This window comes from Sapajus apella, unplaced genomic scaffold (genome assembly GCF_009761245.1).
Source record: "Sapajus apella isolate SASKATOON/1434 unplaced genomic scaffold, GSC_monkey_1.0 scaffold1, whole genome shotgun sequence".
In the NCBI taxonomy this organism is placed as follows: domain Eukaryota; kingdom Metazoa; phylum Chordata; class Mammalia; order Primates; family Cebidae; genus Sapajus; species Sapajus apella.
This window is the reverse complement of record NW_022436941.1, coordinates 60,432,643-60,447,021: the sequence shown is the minus strand read 5'-3', so window position 1 is coordinate 60,447,021 and position 14,379 is coordinate 60,432,643. Positions and strand designations below refer to the sequence as shown.

The 14,379-nt window shown below is 36.6% G+C and overlaps 1 protein-coding gene and 1 long non-coding RNA gene across 7 annotated transcripts in view; both read left to right on the top strand.

Moving 5' to 3' along the window:
- TENT2 (terminal nucleotidyltransferase 2) overlaps positions 1-14,062 on the top strand; it is an 82,293-nt gene extending 68,231 nt beyond the window's left edge. For 4 of the 6 annotated variants that reach the window (XM_032277336.1, XM_032277334.1, XM_032277345.1 and 1 more), the window contains exons 13-16: positions 170-306; positions 6,787-6,878; positions 9,513-9,592; positions 12,625-14,062. In XM_032277336.1, coding sequence (XP_032133227.1) covers positions 170-306; positions 6,787-6,878; positions 9,513-9,592; positions 12,625-12,699 — 384 coding nt within the window. In that variant the 3' untranslated portion in view covers positions 12,700-14,062. Of the gene's footprint in view, positions 1-169; positions 307-760; positions 1,031-3,329; positions 3,579-6,786; positions 6,879-9,512; positions 9,593-12,624 lie in introns of those variants that run through there. The other 2 variants (XM_032277354.1, XM_032277358.1) reach the window with 2 other exon arrangements.
- Positions 7,566-8,626, top strand: LOC116551292. Its single transcript, XR_004268831.1, has 2 exons — positions 7,566-7,639; positions 7,947-8,626. It is a non-coding gene; the product is annotated as an uncharacterized LOC116551292 (long non-coding RNA).
- Positions 14,063-14,379: the final 317 nt, after the last annotated feature.

Genomic DNA, 14,379 nt, shown 5'->3' with positions numbered 1-14,379 from the left:
CAAATACTGGTGAAGTCTTTAGTGGAAGAAAAATTTCAGGTTTCCAAATTGCCAATGCAGAGAAAATTTCTTCTCTCTTTTTCAAAGAGGAGCCTAGTTCAAGATTTATAAAATTTCTTAGTGTGTGTTTTAAATGGCTTTACATTTTTTTCCTCCTTCTTTTTGACAGGAATCTTTTAGTCCTGCTGTACAGCTGCACCTTGTACATCAAGCTCCATGTAATGTTCCTCCTTACCTCTCAAAGAATGAATCAAACCTTGGGGACCTCTTACTGGGCTTTCTTAAATATTACGCTACAGAATTTGAGTAAGTAAAACTTTAAATTGTGTTTTTTTTTACACATATATATGTATATATGAGTGTATATATAAAAGCGAATGCTGCAAATTTGGTCAGAAGCTATATTTGTCACTTCTAGTGCTGTAAAGTTGCCCAGAAATGTATAGTTTGTAAAAATTTCCTGTGTAACAATGAATTATTGGAAGCTAATTAGATTTTATCTTAGCTGATAAATAAATGTATAGGTTAGTAAGCCCAGTTTTAGCTGATTTCAGTAGTGATAGGCCCAATGTGTTGGTCCTATGCAGGTGTAGTTCGGAACATCCATTTTCTGTGAACTTAAAATGTATAGTAGAAAGCACTGTTAAGACAGACACTAATAAAGATCTGTTTAATACTTGGCATCTTCATGAATAGTTGTGTTAGTATGATATACAAATCAAGGAATGTGTCTTTTCCTTTTTTCTTTTCTTTCTTGAAGGTGATATGTAAACATGAAACAAAGAATATATAATCAGGCTGGACAGAACTGAAAGTTCTTACGTGACTTCTATGTCCAGATAGAGTGGAGTTAGGAGTTATTTGCAGCTCTTCTGATCAATCTGGAAAAGCTTGAGGGAGGAAGAGAGAAGATTTAGGAACTGTACAGAATTAAAGGCGGGTACAGTTAACATAGAATACCACTTTGAAGAAGTTTGCATAGAGGAATAATAATAGTAATAATAATAAATTGCTATTACTAGGTGGGAAATGGTTCTAAATATATTTATTATATTATTATTTATATTTATAATTCCGTTTACATAATTGCTATCTGATGTGTTGTATATTATGCCCATTTTACCAGTGAAGCACAGGAAGAGGGGAAGTAATGTGCTCCAAGATCACATAGCTAATAAGAGTAGTATTTCAGATAATTTTGACGGCAGAATTCACGCTTAAACTATGACACTTTAATGTATCTGAATATAAGTCCAGGCAACAAGTATAAAAAGGTAGGAGCTTTCATTTATGTAAAGATGAGGAAAGATTAAAGACGATGAGATACAGTACATAAATAGGCTGTAAATGTTATTTGGAGTTTAATGGTTATTCTGGAATTATGTATGCAGTATATAATGTTATTCTAAAGTTAATGTTATTCTAGAGTTAATGGTTATTCTAGAGTTATGTATGCAGTACATAGACTGTAAATGTTATTCTAGAGTTTAATGGTTATTCTAGAGTTCTTTTTAAGATGTTGCAATAAGAATAGCTAATGTTTAGTGAGAATTTATCTAGTATCATGTAGTAAGCTGAGTGATTCCCATGGATTTCAATTAATCCACATAATAACTTCTGTCAAGCTTAAGGAATTTGTGTGCATGAAATTTGTCCATGGCATTCTATAGCTAGATTGTGGGAGAGTTGGGATCCACATTCAAGCTGGACTCCAAAACTACATTCTTAATTGTTAGACTGTATAGACATTGTTTATTATGTTATGTAAATTAGAGACTGGGGGATGTTTGTGATGGGGGAAAAGAATTCACAGAAGAAAGATATTTTTCTCCCATGTATAGGATTAGAGCATCTGGATACAAATAACCTGAAAATCACCTGCTTTGTTGAACAGAAACAAGATAGTAGATGCGTAGTTTGTATCTTAATTTAATATTAAAGGAAACTAGTCTGCTGGGTCAAATGATGTTGATGCTTGGAAAGAGGTTTCAAAACTTTACCATATAGCACATTTGTAATTTCAAATGAGATATTTTCAGAAATTTTACTGTAGGTATCACAGCCAAGAATGTAGTCATGGTAATAAACTAGATGCTGTATAAAAGAATTATGGCAATTGTTAAAAATATCTATAAGGATTTCTTCTGAACTTTGAGGTAATCATTTAAAAAGTTCTTTTTTCTTTTTCTTTTCTTTCTTTTTTTTCTTTTGAGACAGAGTCTCGCTCTGTTGCCCAGGCTGGAATGCAGTGGTGCAATCTCGGCTCACTGCAACCTCTGCCTCCTGGGTGCAAGTGATTCTCCGGCCTCAGCCTCCTGAGTAGCTGGGATTCCAGGTGCTTGCCACCGTGCCCACCTAATTTTTTTTTACTATTATTATTTTTAATACAGATGGGGTTTCAACATATTAGCCAGGCTGGTCTTCAACACCTGATCTCAAGTGATCCACCCACCTCAGCCTCCCAGAGTACTAGGATTATATGTGTGAGCCACCGTGCCTGGCCAAAAGTTCTTTTTTCTGAAAGACAAAACATTAAGTGACTGTTAAGGGATGCCTGAATATATGGCATAAATGTTACAGAAGTTTTATATGGTCGTTTAAAAATTATGATTTCTCATCGAGGTGTGGTGGCTCATGTGTGTAATCCCAGTACTTGAGAGGTCAAGGAGGGGAGATCACTTGAGGCCAGAAGTTTGAGACCAGTCTGGGCAACATGGCAAAACCCACTCTCTACTAAAAATGCAAAAATTAGCCGGGCTTGGTGGTGCATTCCTGTAGTCCCAGCTACTTCGGAGGCTGAGGCACAGGAATCACTTGAACCAGGGAGGTGGAGGTTGCAGTGAACCTAGATCGCGCCACTGCACTCCATCCTGGGCAATAGAGCAAGACTCTATTGTCTCAAAAAAAAAATACGATTACTATTTTTCTTACCTACTTACACCTTGCTGTTGAAATACTTCTGTTTTAATTTTTACTTTTTGTGGGTACATGATAGGTTTGTATATTTATAGGGTATGTGAGATATTTTGATATAGTCATATAGTACATAGTAATCTCATCAGGGTGAATGGGGTATCCATCACCTCAAGCATTTATCCTTTGCATTACAAACAATCCAGTTATTCTATTTTAGTTATTTTTTAATGTATAATTAAATTAGTATTGACTATAGTCACCCAGTTGTGTTACTAAATATATGTCTTATTCGTTCTGTTTTCTTGTACTCATTAACCATCCCCACTTCCCTCTCTCCCTTCCACTGCCCTTCCCAGCCTCTGGTAACCATCATTCTAGTCTATCTCCATGAGTTCAATTGTTTTAATTTTTAGATCCCACAGATAGCTGAGAAGATGTGAAGTTTGTCTTTCTGTGCCTGGCTTATTTCACTTAATGTCCTCCAGTTCCATCCTTGATGTTGCAAATGACAGGATCACATTCTTTTGTATGGCTCAATAGTACTCTGTTGTGTATAAGTACCATGTTTTCTTTATCCCTTCCTCTGCTGATGGACACTTAAGTTGCTTCTAAATCTTGGCTATTGGGAATAGTGTTACAATAAACATGGGGTTGCAGATCTCTGTTCGGTATCCTGATTTTCTTTCATTTGGGTATATGCCTAAGAGTGGGATTGCTGGATCATATGGTAGTTCTACTTTTAGTTTTGGGGAAACCTCCAAAGTGTTCTTCATAATGGTTGTACTAATTTGCATTCCCACCAACAGGGTATGAGGTTTGCTTGCCAGCATTCATTGTTGCCTGTCTTTTGGATAAAAGCCATTTTAAGTGGTGTGAGATGATAGCTCATTGTAGTTTTGATTTGCCTTTGTCTGATGATCAGTGATGTTAAGCACCTTTGCATATACCTGTTTGCTCTTTGTATGCCTTCTTTTGAGAAATGCCTATTGAACTCTTCTGTCCATGTTTTAATCAGATTATTAGATTTTTTCTTGTAGAGTTGTTTGAGCTCTTTATACATTCTGGCCATTAATCCCTTGTGAGATGAATAGTTGGCAAATATTTTCTGCTATTGTGGGTTGTCTCTTCACTTTGTTGATTGCTTGCTTTGCTCTGCAGAAGATTCTTAACTTGATGTGATCCCATTTGTCCATTTGCTTTGGTTGCCTGCGCTTATGGGGTATTACTCAAGAAACCTTTGCCCAGACCAATGTCCTGGAGAGTTTCTCCAATTTTTTCTTGTGGTGGTTTCATAATTTGAGGTCTTAGATTGAAGTCTTCAATCCATTTTGGTTTGATTTTTGTGTATGTCAAGAAATAGGGGTTTTAGTTTTATTCTTCTGCATATGGATATATAGTTTTCCCAGCACTATTTATTGAAGAGACTGTACTTTCCCTAGTGTAGGTTCTTGCACCATTGTTGAAAATGAGTTCACTGTAGACGTATGGATTTATTTTGGTGTTCTTTATTCTGTTCCAATGGTCTATGTGTCTGTTTTTACGCCAGTCCCATGCTGGTTTGGTTGCAGCTTTACTGAATTTGTTATCATTTTAATATTGAGATACCTACAAGATATTCAAGTGGAGATACTGAGTAGACAGTTGGACATATAAACCTAGAGTTAGGGGAGAGGTCACAGAGCTAAATATTTGGGAGTTGTCACCAGATAGATGGTATTTAAAGCTATGAAACACTTTGAAAAAAACCAAGGGAGTGAATATGTAGATGGAAAAGAGAAAAAGGACCAAAGGTTATATCCTTGGATACTCCAGTGTTGAGAAGTTTACAGGAAATACAGGGGGTAAAGGAATATGAGCTGCAACCTACCCTTGCTCAGGTGATCCTTCCACCTCAGCCTCCTGAGTAGCTGGGACTATAGGCGCTTGCCACCACGCTTGATAATTTTTTGGTTTTTAGTAGAGACATTTGAAACTATAGAGCATTCTTTCTGTTTGGAGTCTCTACTAATGGAACTGCAATACATGAGAGATCTAAAACATTTTACTGTACCTGATACTAAGTGTTTCCATTTGACAACCCACTTATTTTTCAGAAGCTCATATCCTAATATATATATTGTAAAAGTAAAGTTGTCTTTATAAAATACTTACAAACTACTCTTGATCAGAACAAAATAAATTATACTTTCATGGTGCTTTACATGGATCAGAATTCACAAGATGCAAGATTTTTCATGCTTATTTAATATAGAAATTAATCAAATTTCTATAAACAAATGCCATACAGGACCCATGATTATATTCTTACAGATTCTGTTTCTGATAAATACAGGAGAAGTGTAGGGTCAGTGTTGGAGGGTCCCAAGCTATAGTCTTTCTCTGCTTGGTTAAATGGTAGAGAAAGCTAAATACTGCTCAAAAAATGATATCAGTTGTTCCTTAAATTTAGTTTCCTCTTGTATACAAGCTGGGTAGTCCTATGTTTTAAAATGTTCCTTGAAAAAAAGAAAATACTCATGACAATCATTAGAAAAACCTTTTTAAAAAATGTGAAGTTAATATATACTAAAGACTGAACAATTCACCTTCAGGCCTGCTCAAGAAATTGTTTTACTTGAATAAAGTTTTACTCTTAGCAGCTGCATCTGATATACAGCAATAAAGTATATTTTCTTTTTTTTTTTTTTTTTTTTGAGACGGAGTTTCACTCATGTTACCCAGGCTGGAGTGCAATGGCGCGATCTCGGCTCACTGCAACCTCCGCCTCCTGGGTTCAGGCAATTCTCCTGCCTCAGCCTCCTGAGTAGCTGGGATTACAGGCACGCACCACCATGCCCAGCTAATTTTTTGTAGTTTTAGTAGAGACGGGGTTTCACCATGTTGACCAGGATGGTCTTGATCTCTTGACCTCATGATCCACCCGCCTCGGCCTCCCAAAGTGCTGGGATTACAGGCTTGAGCCACCGCACCCGGCCTAGTATATTTTCATAGAGTATTAATTTTGCTTTCCTAAAACAGCATCTCCTTGCTTCTATTGGAAAATTTCAAAATTTCTCCCAAATCATACAAATAAAGATGTACATGAACAAAAATTATTTAATAATACCAGAAGACAATGCTAGAAGATTACTTCTGTTTTAACAAATAAAAGATTGTTACTACGTTGTTAACTATGACCATAGTTGTTATTTTATTTACTTGTACTTTCTTTCTTTTTTTTTTTTTTTTTTTTTGAGATGGAGTCTCACTGTGTCACCAGGCTGGAGTGCAGTGGCGCGATCTCAGCTCACTGCAACCTCTGCCTCTTGGGTTCAAGTGATTCCCCTGCCCCAGTCTCCCAAGTAGAGTGCCACCACGCCTGGCTAATTTTTTGTATTTTAGTAGAGATGGGGTTTCACCACGTTGGCCAGAATGGTCTTGATCTCCTGACCTAGTGATCTGCCCTCATTGGCCTCCCAAAGTGCTGGGATTACAGGCGTGAGCCACCACGCCTGGCTTGTACTTTCTTATTTTTCCAGTTACTTTATTTTTTCAATAAATACGTGTTGAAATCCTGGTATGTACTGTGCACCTAGGTGAAGAGTGTAAAAAATAAATAAATATCCAGTATCTTGGAGCTTTGATCCTACTTGAGGGAGACATAATGAAGAATGATATAATAAATAGTAAATGTAAGAAACAAATTCTTAGAAGATGATAAGTGTTACGGAGGAAAAAATAGAGGAGGGAAATAGGGGTTGTGGCGCTGAGGATAGGGCACAGGTTTCAGTATTCCATAAGAAAATTGGGGTAGACCTTACTACTAATACAATAAAAGTAAGAAGGGAATTATGAAAATAGTTAACATGGTTACTGTTTTTCTTCTTATAGCTGGAATAGTCAAATGATTTCAGTTCGTGAAGCCAAAGCCATTCCGAGGCCTGATGGTATTGAATGGAGAAATAAATTCATCTGTGTAGAAGGTAGTTTTCTGTTCGCCTTCCAGTTATCATCATGGCACTAAGAGAATTACTTGAGTAATTTCAGCTGTGTTTCAGTTAAAAGTAATACATTTATATCTGAAGTGATTTCTAAGTCTCTTAATTTAAAATTTTTAATTTAAAAAATCATTGATGGGGAGGGAGGGGAGGGGCGGGAGGGATAACGTGGGAAGAAATGCCAGATATAGTATGCACCTAAAGTAAAAATTAATTTTACAAAATAATTGAAATTTTTTAGTTGTGAAAAATAATAAACATAAATTTAGGCATTCACCCTTTTGAGTTAGTAAGATTTGGGCTGTCTTTATTCCTCTTACTTGTGGTTGATAGACAATTTCATGACTTACGGATGGAAGAAATCTTTATATATGATTCTTTTTTTTTGAGACGGAGTTTTGCTGTCGTTACCCAGGCTGGAGTGCAATGGCGCGATCTCGGCTCACCCGCAACCTCCGCCTCCTGGGTTCAGGCAATTCTCCTGCCTCAGCCTCCTGAGTAGCTGGGATTACAGGCACGCGCCACCATGCCTAGCTAATTTTTTGTATTTTTAGTAGAGACGGGGTTTCACCATGTTGACCAGGATGGTCTCGATCTCTTGACCTCGTGATCCACCCGCCTCGGCCTCCCAAAGTGCTGGGATTACAGGCATGAGCCACCGCGCCCGGCCTGTTTATATATGATTCTTATATTGACCTGAGTTATTTTATATTCTTTTATACTTAAAATATTATTACTTAATGCAAGTTGCACTTTTTTTTTTTTTGAGACGGAGTTTCACTCATGTTGCCCAGGCTGGAGTGCAATGGCGCGATCTCGGCTCACCGCAACCTCTGCCTCCTGGGTTCAGGCAATTCTCCTGCCTCAGCCTCCTGAGTAGCTGGGATTACAGGCACGCACCACCATGCCCAGCTAATTTTTTGTATTTTTAATAGAGATGGGGTTTCACCATGTTGACCAGGATGGTCTCGATCTCTTGACCTTGTGATCCACCCGCCTCGGCCTCCCAAAGTGCTGGGATTACAGTCTTGAGCCACCGCGCCCGGCCCACAGGTTGCACTTTTATAACTAGGACTTGATTGTGCTTTAAAAATTAAATGATCTGAAGAAATTTTCTTCTCTAAAATTAATTTACATGTAGTTGAATATCCTTGACTTCAATGGACAGAATTGTTCTCATAGTTGCTAAACTAAAGACCTTTGTAAATCTAGAGGTAAAAAAGTATAAGTAATTGAGAATCAGCATGTGTAGAAAACAACAGATTTCAGATATTTTAATCTTGAATCATATGCAGTATTTGAAGAGTTTGTGAATATGAAATTAAATCTCCTGCTTTGGTGTGCTAATAAATTGCACTGGGTGAACATTATTTTAGTTACTTGTATTCTAATGAATACTAAACTGTTATAAATTGCAATGATTATGTAATCCAGTATAATTTGGTTTATGACCTTACTCTGTTAAGGAAAAAAAAAACCCCACAGTACTGTGATAGTTAACTCCTTTTTAACATAGGCTTTCAATAAAAATTAAGCAAAAGAATTATTTAAAATTATGGTCCTGCATAGATTGTATGAGAAATCTAAAGTTTAACCTTTCCATCAGATTGCCTGTTCTTTCACACTTTTTCTAGGTCTTTCCCCTTATACCTTTCCTCTTACCAGCAACTTCATTCTTTCTCTCTCCAGTCCTTCCCTTTCAGCTCTAAGGCATACACAGATCTTCTCATTCTTAAAAAATACTCTTGATTTGGTCCTACTGGTTCTTCTATGCATTTTTCCTCCCTTTTCTGTGCTAAAATTCTTAATTTCTAGTAATTTTTACCTACCGCTGGCATGATTTTAGTCACTTCATCTCATTCCTGATGCCTTTAGTTATCCTTGTCTTCTCACTATTTTCAGTTTCCTTGTACTCTTCTGGTTTCTTCCTATCTCTCTGTATGGATTCTTCTGTCTTGTGGGTGAAGGGTGAGTGGGATGGTGGTGTGATCACGGAAGGTATATATACTGGAGATGCACATACATAAAAACCGTTCCTTTGTTTTTTTTCCTATCCTCTCTGTTTGCTATTCTCTTTTTCTGCCTAATTTCTCATGCAAGTTACTTCACTCTTTTTTCTAAACCATCCACTCGGGCCATAACTCCCTGTACTGTCTTTTGTTTTCTCCAGTATTGAACCTCTACCTTAAAAGGACAAATCAGCTTTTAAGTTTAAATTTAAGGTTACCTTTCTGTGATATTTAATGTTGACTGCCTCTCTTAGATATAATGGTTTTTTCTTTTTGATGACTTTTTATTATTTTCTTAAGGGTAGGTCTTTGACCTTCTGTAATTTTTCAGAAATCTTATCCACATTTATGATTTAGACTTAACACACCTGTGCTGATGACTTTGATTTTTAATCACCCTTTCCCTTGAATTCTATCTACTTTATTAGGTAGTTCATAACTATATTAAGCTTTTCTACATATATAAATCTAATAAAAATATTAGGCTGACCCATCTGAAATTGCAATTTTTGTAGGTCAGAAACTGTCACATATTGACAGTGTCAAACCTAAAAAAGATACTGTAGCCCTCATTTTAATATTTTTTTTACATGTGCATTTAACATTGCAGAACCTTTTGATGGAACAAATACAGCCAGAGCGGTGCACGAAAAGCAGAAATTTGACATGATCAAGGATCAATTTTTAAAGGTAAACAATGCATTAGATCAACCCTAGAAACAGTAGTACACCAGTATGCTTTAAAAAGGAAACAAAATATATGTAATAGGACAGAATAGTCCTGGTTTCTCTTTGTGAATCTACTAATCTAGCACAATAGGGAACTTATTGTTTGAATTTAGATAAACTTTTCTTTCAAAGAGATCTGGCTCTGTTTTTATTCACATTGCTTTCACTTTCATGGAAATAAGCATTTTCTTTTTTCTTTTTTTTTTTGAGATGGAATTTCACTCCTGTTGCCCAGGCTGGAGTGCAGTGGCACAGTCTCAGCAACCTTCACCTCCCAGGTTCAAGGGATTCTCTTGCCTTAGCCTCCAAAGTAGCTGGGATTATAGACCTGTGCCACTACACCTGGCTAATTTTGTTTGTTTGATTTTTTGTTTATATAGAGACAGGATTTCAACATGTTGGTCAGGCTAGTGTTGAACTCCTCACGTCAGGTGATTCACCCCTGGGCCTCCCAAAGTGTTGGGATTACAGGTGTGAGCCACCGTGCCATGCCCTAATAAAGTATTTTCATAGTGACCTTATTAAATTTCCAAAGTGAGTAAGTAAAACCTAATGGACTCTTTGACCTCCTTAGTATATCAGGGAATTTATTGTGGCCTTACAACGAAGCTGATGTGTAATCCATGCTTTTTCTTCTGTATACCCCACTGTCACAGGAATTAGAGTGCCATTTGATCTTTGTTTATATTTTGGACAGTTAAAAAAAATTATGTCTGTGTCCATAGTATGAATTTATTCATCAGTGAGGTTGCTAGATGTGGTCTTTATCTTCAAGGACTTCCACAACACATTTTAGAAATGCATTGATGTATGTATTGAGACTTGGAGGGGAGAGAAAGCTTTATGGAAGAAAAAGATGAGAGAACTGCAGAGACCATTTTAGAGGCTTTTTTTTTTTTTTTTGGAGACAGAGTCTTGCTCTGTCACCCAGGCTGGAGTACAGTGGCATGATCTTGGCTCACTGCAAAGTCTGCCTCCTGGGTTCAAGCGATTCTCCTTCCTCAGCCTCACAAGTAGCTGGGATTACAGGCACCTGCCATCACACCTGGCTAATTTTTGTATTTTTGATAGAGATGGGGTTTCACCATGTTGGCCAGGTTGGTTTTGAACTCCTGACCTCAGGTGATCTGCCCACCTTGCCTCCCAAAGTGCTGGGATTATAGGCATGAGCCACTATCCCCGGCTGAGGCATACTTTTTTATTATCTAGACATACAAGTAGACTTTATTTTAATGATAATTTAAAATGCAAGTATTGAGGCATGAGTATCACTGGAGCCCAGGAGTTCAAGGCTACAGTGGGCTATTATCAAGTTGCTGCACTTCAAGCCTAGACGACAGAGTGAGACCCACCTCTACATACATACATACATAAAATAAAATAATGGTCATGTGCAGTGGTTAACACCTGTAATCCGAACACTTTGGGAGGCCAAGGCAGCCAGGAGTTTTAAGACCAGCCTCAGCGACACATAGCAAGACATAGTTCACACACACACACACACACACACACCCCCACACCCACCCACCCCACCTCCATTCCTGGGTACACTGGTGCTCATCTGTGTCTTAGCTACTGGGGAGGATGGCCTTGAGCCTAGGAGGTCGAGGCTGCAGTGAGCTGTGATTGTGCCACTGTACTCCAGCCTGAGCAGTAGAATGAGACCCTGTTTCAGATAGGTAGGTAGGTAGGTAGGTAGGTAGGTAGGTAGGTAGGTAGATAGATAGATAGTATTCTATTACAAGCTATCCTTCAAATGAGGCTTTCTTAATTTGGAAACCAGAAAAGAAATTCTTTAACTTTAAAACAGATATCCAAGAGAGAATATTTTTGTTTATCAGATTAAATTGAGAAGTCAAAAATAGCATTGCTACATTGCTGTTCTCATTGATGAGTGAGCTTTCATTTAGGATTGTTTAGTTGTAAAACCAATACTTTTAGTCAATTGAACAATTGAAGTGAGACTAGAATACAAAGATCTGCAGTCACCAAGTAGCCAGATTTTTAACTTGTGAACAAGTTTCTTCTCCTTATAAATTCAAATCACTGTTCTTTTCCAGAGGCATACATAAAGTGCCTTCTTGTAAATTTACTCTCTCCTTCATAAATACTATTTTTTTTTTTTAGACAGGGTCTTGCTCTGTCACCAGACTCATGCCGCCTCAGCCGCCCAGGCTCAATGATCCTTCCACCTCAGCCTCCTGAGTGCTGGGTATGGTACCACCATACCCAGCTAATTTTTGTATTTTTTGTACAGACAGGGTTTCACCATGTTGCCCAGGCTGGTCATGAGCTCCTGGGCTCAAGTGATCTGCCTACCTCAGCCTCTCAGAGTTCTGCAATTATAGGCATGAGACACTGTACCCAGCCTCATAAATATTTTTAATGGAAAAAGCTAATGAAGATGTAAGACAGTCAGTCAAATAATTGAAATAATCCTCTCCTCTCAAATCCAAAGGTTTTGTCTTAATTACCTTGCTATTTTAAATCGAATTAACTCATGAATAAATATTAATATTGTCAGTCGTATTTCAGTACCACCTATGTGCCCATTTCTTTAATAATGAATTGGAACCATAAAAGTACAGAGCTTTAAAATAACATTTTCTTTTCTTATACTTTGTTAAAAACTTGGAAAATGAAAACTCAGAGAACCAGACTGGGCAATACAGTGAGACCTTATCTCTACAAAAAATTTTTTAAATTATCTGAATGTGGTGGCACACACCTGTAATCCCATCTACTCAGGAGGCCGAGGTGGGAGGATATCTTGAGCCTGGGAGGCGGAGGTTGTAGTGAACCAAGATTGTACCACTGCACTCCAGGTTGGGCAGCAGAGCAAGACCCTATCTCAGAAAAAGAAAGGACTTGAAGAAAAAAATTATTCAAAATTTTATACCTAAAGAGAACCACTGTTAACATTCTTTTAAACTCTTAGTCTTTTGTTCTGCCTTAATTTTAGGTTTTAAGAATGATTTTTCTTTCTCTCCCAGTCATGGCACAGATTGAAAAACAAGAGAGATTTGAACAGTATACTACCCGTAAGAGCTGCTATCCAGAAAAGATAACTGGCCTCTGTTTCTTAATAAATTATTCCAAGAAATAAAGAACAATAGTTTCATCATAATACATTATGTTTACCTGCATCATAGTTTCTTTTTTCATAGTTCTTGTTTTCATGTTTTATTTTTAAAAAGACATACAAAGATTGCATATTTTATTATGACATTTCCTAATAAAACCCTTTGATTTAAAAATGTATTTTTGAAAATGTTTACATTGATGATTAGTAATATTATGGCATGAATTTTCAGGTGATCAGATAAAATATATTTTGGGAAATTACCTGAACAAATAAAAAGTTTTTGATACAACCTCAATTAATGGTACCACATGCTAATCCTGAGATGTGTGGAATTTTGGAAAGGATCTAATTCATACGTGCTTAAAGTATAACCTACATTAGCTAGTTTGTTGTCTAAGTCTGTTCTAGTAAAGTGAAGATTCAAGTCAGTTGTTCAGTTACTTGAAGCAAAACAAAATCTTTCACTTCAGTGACATTACTGCAGAGTCATGAAATACTGAACAATTGCCTTAAGTCTTTGCTTGACTCACTAGGATAGACTGAGGCTTTGGGTGTGTCTGTATTAGCATTTCACTAGTACTTCACAGGCTTTTGATGCACTCTTGAGATTGCTTTAAAATTTTGTATTGAAAGAACAATACATTTTGCACTGTAGTAATAGGAGTACCAACTCTTAGAGAATTGTTTCAAAGAATCAGTTCAGTGTAGACATTTTGAAAAGATTGTTTCCTGTGCTTTATGATAGCTTAGTGCAATGTGCACTTCTGCTTTACTTGCTGTTTTCCTGCTCTATTTTCTTTGTGACATGAAGCAACAGAAACTGAGAGATCAAAGTTAAGATTATATCCTGTTTGTAGTATCAGATATTTTTCTGTGTACAATTGTAGGATTATAATCTAAACTGGAATTTTTAGGCAGTAAGCCACTACAAAATGTTTTAGATAAGACACAATAAAATTATTATAAATAAAAGCTTAATGTTTGTAAAAAATCTCTTTTTAGTATTTCTTTTTTCACATGGAAGAAGTAGTGGTGGCTGCTAAAAATAAAAAAGCTACAGTGTTTATTAAGGTTGTTTTTGATGTATGTAAATATTTGTAAATTGGTCAGTGCCTGTAAATTTAAATATAAAAAGTAATCTTGAAAACAGTTTTAACTTTTTCAATAGGACTATGTCCAACATTTTTTAGACCTACTGTAGTACAGTTTGTACCTCTGACGTATTTTTTTTCCAGACCAAATGCTAAAACTTTTGCTTTTCTTTGACTTATAAAAGGTGCACATTTTCATTTTCTTTAAGCTCAAATTTTTGTATGATGTCAAATGCAATAAAATTTATATACAGACATTGTTGAGGTGTTTTTTTTTTTTTCTGTGAAAGTCTTTGCTTTTGAGATGAGACCGAGGCTATAGTTACCTTCTAGAACTGAACTAAATCTGCTTACTATGCTTGATTATTTAGATAGTACGGAGAATCTTGGAATCAAGTTCATTTGTGATTAAGCAAGCTAACCACATCAATATCTTATGTCTCTGGCATTATGAGGAATGCAAGTTTACACATATTAATTTTTTAGATATCCTGCTGTGTAACACTTTTTATGCAACTGAGCTTTTCATATTTTGGGGGGAAATTTTTCCTAAAATCCGCTATACACTGTGC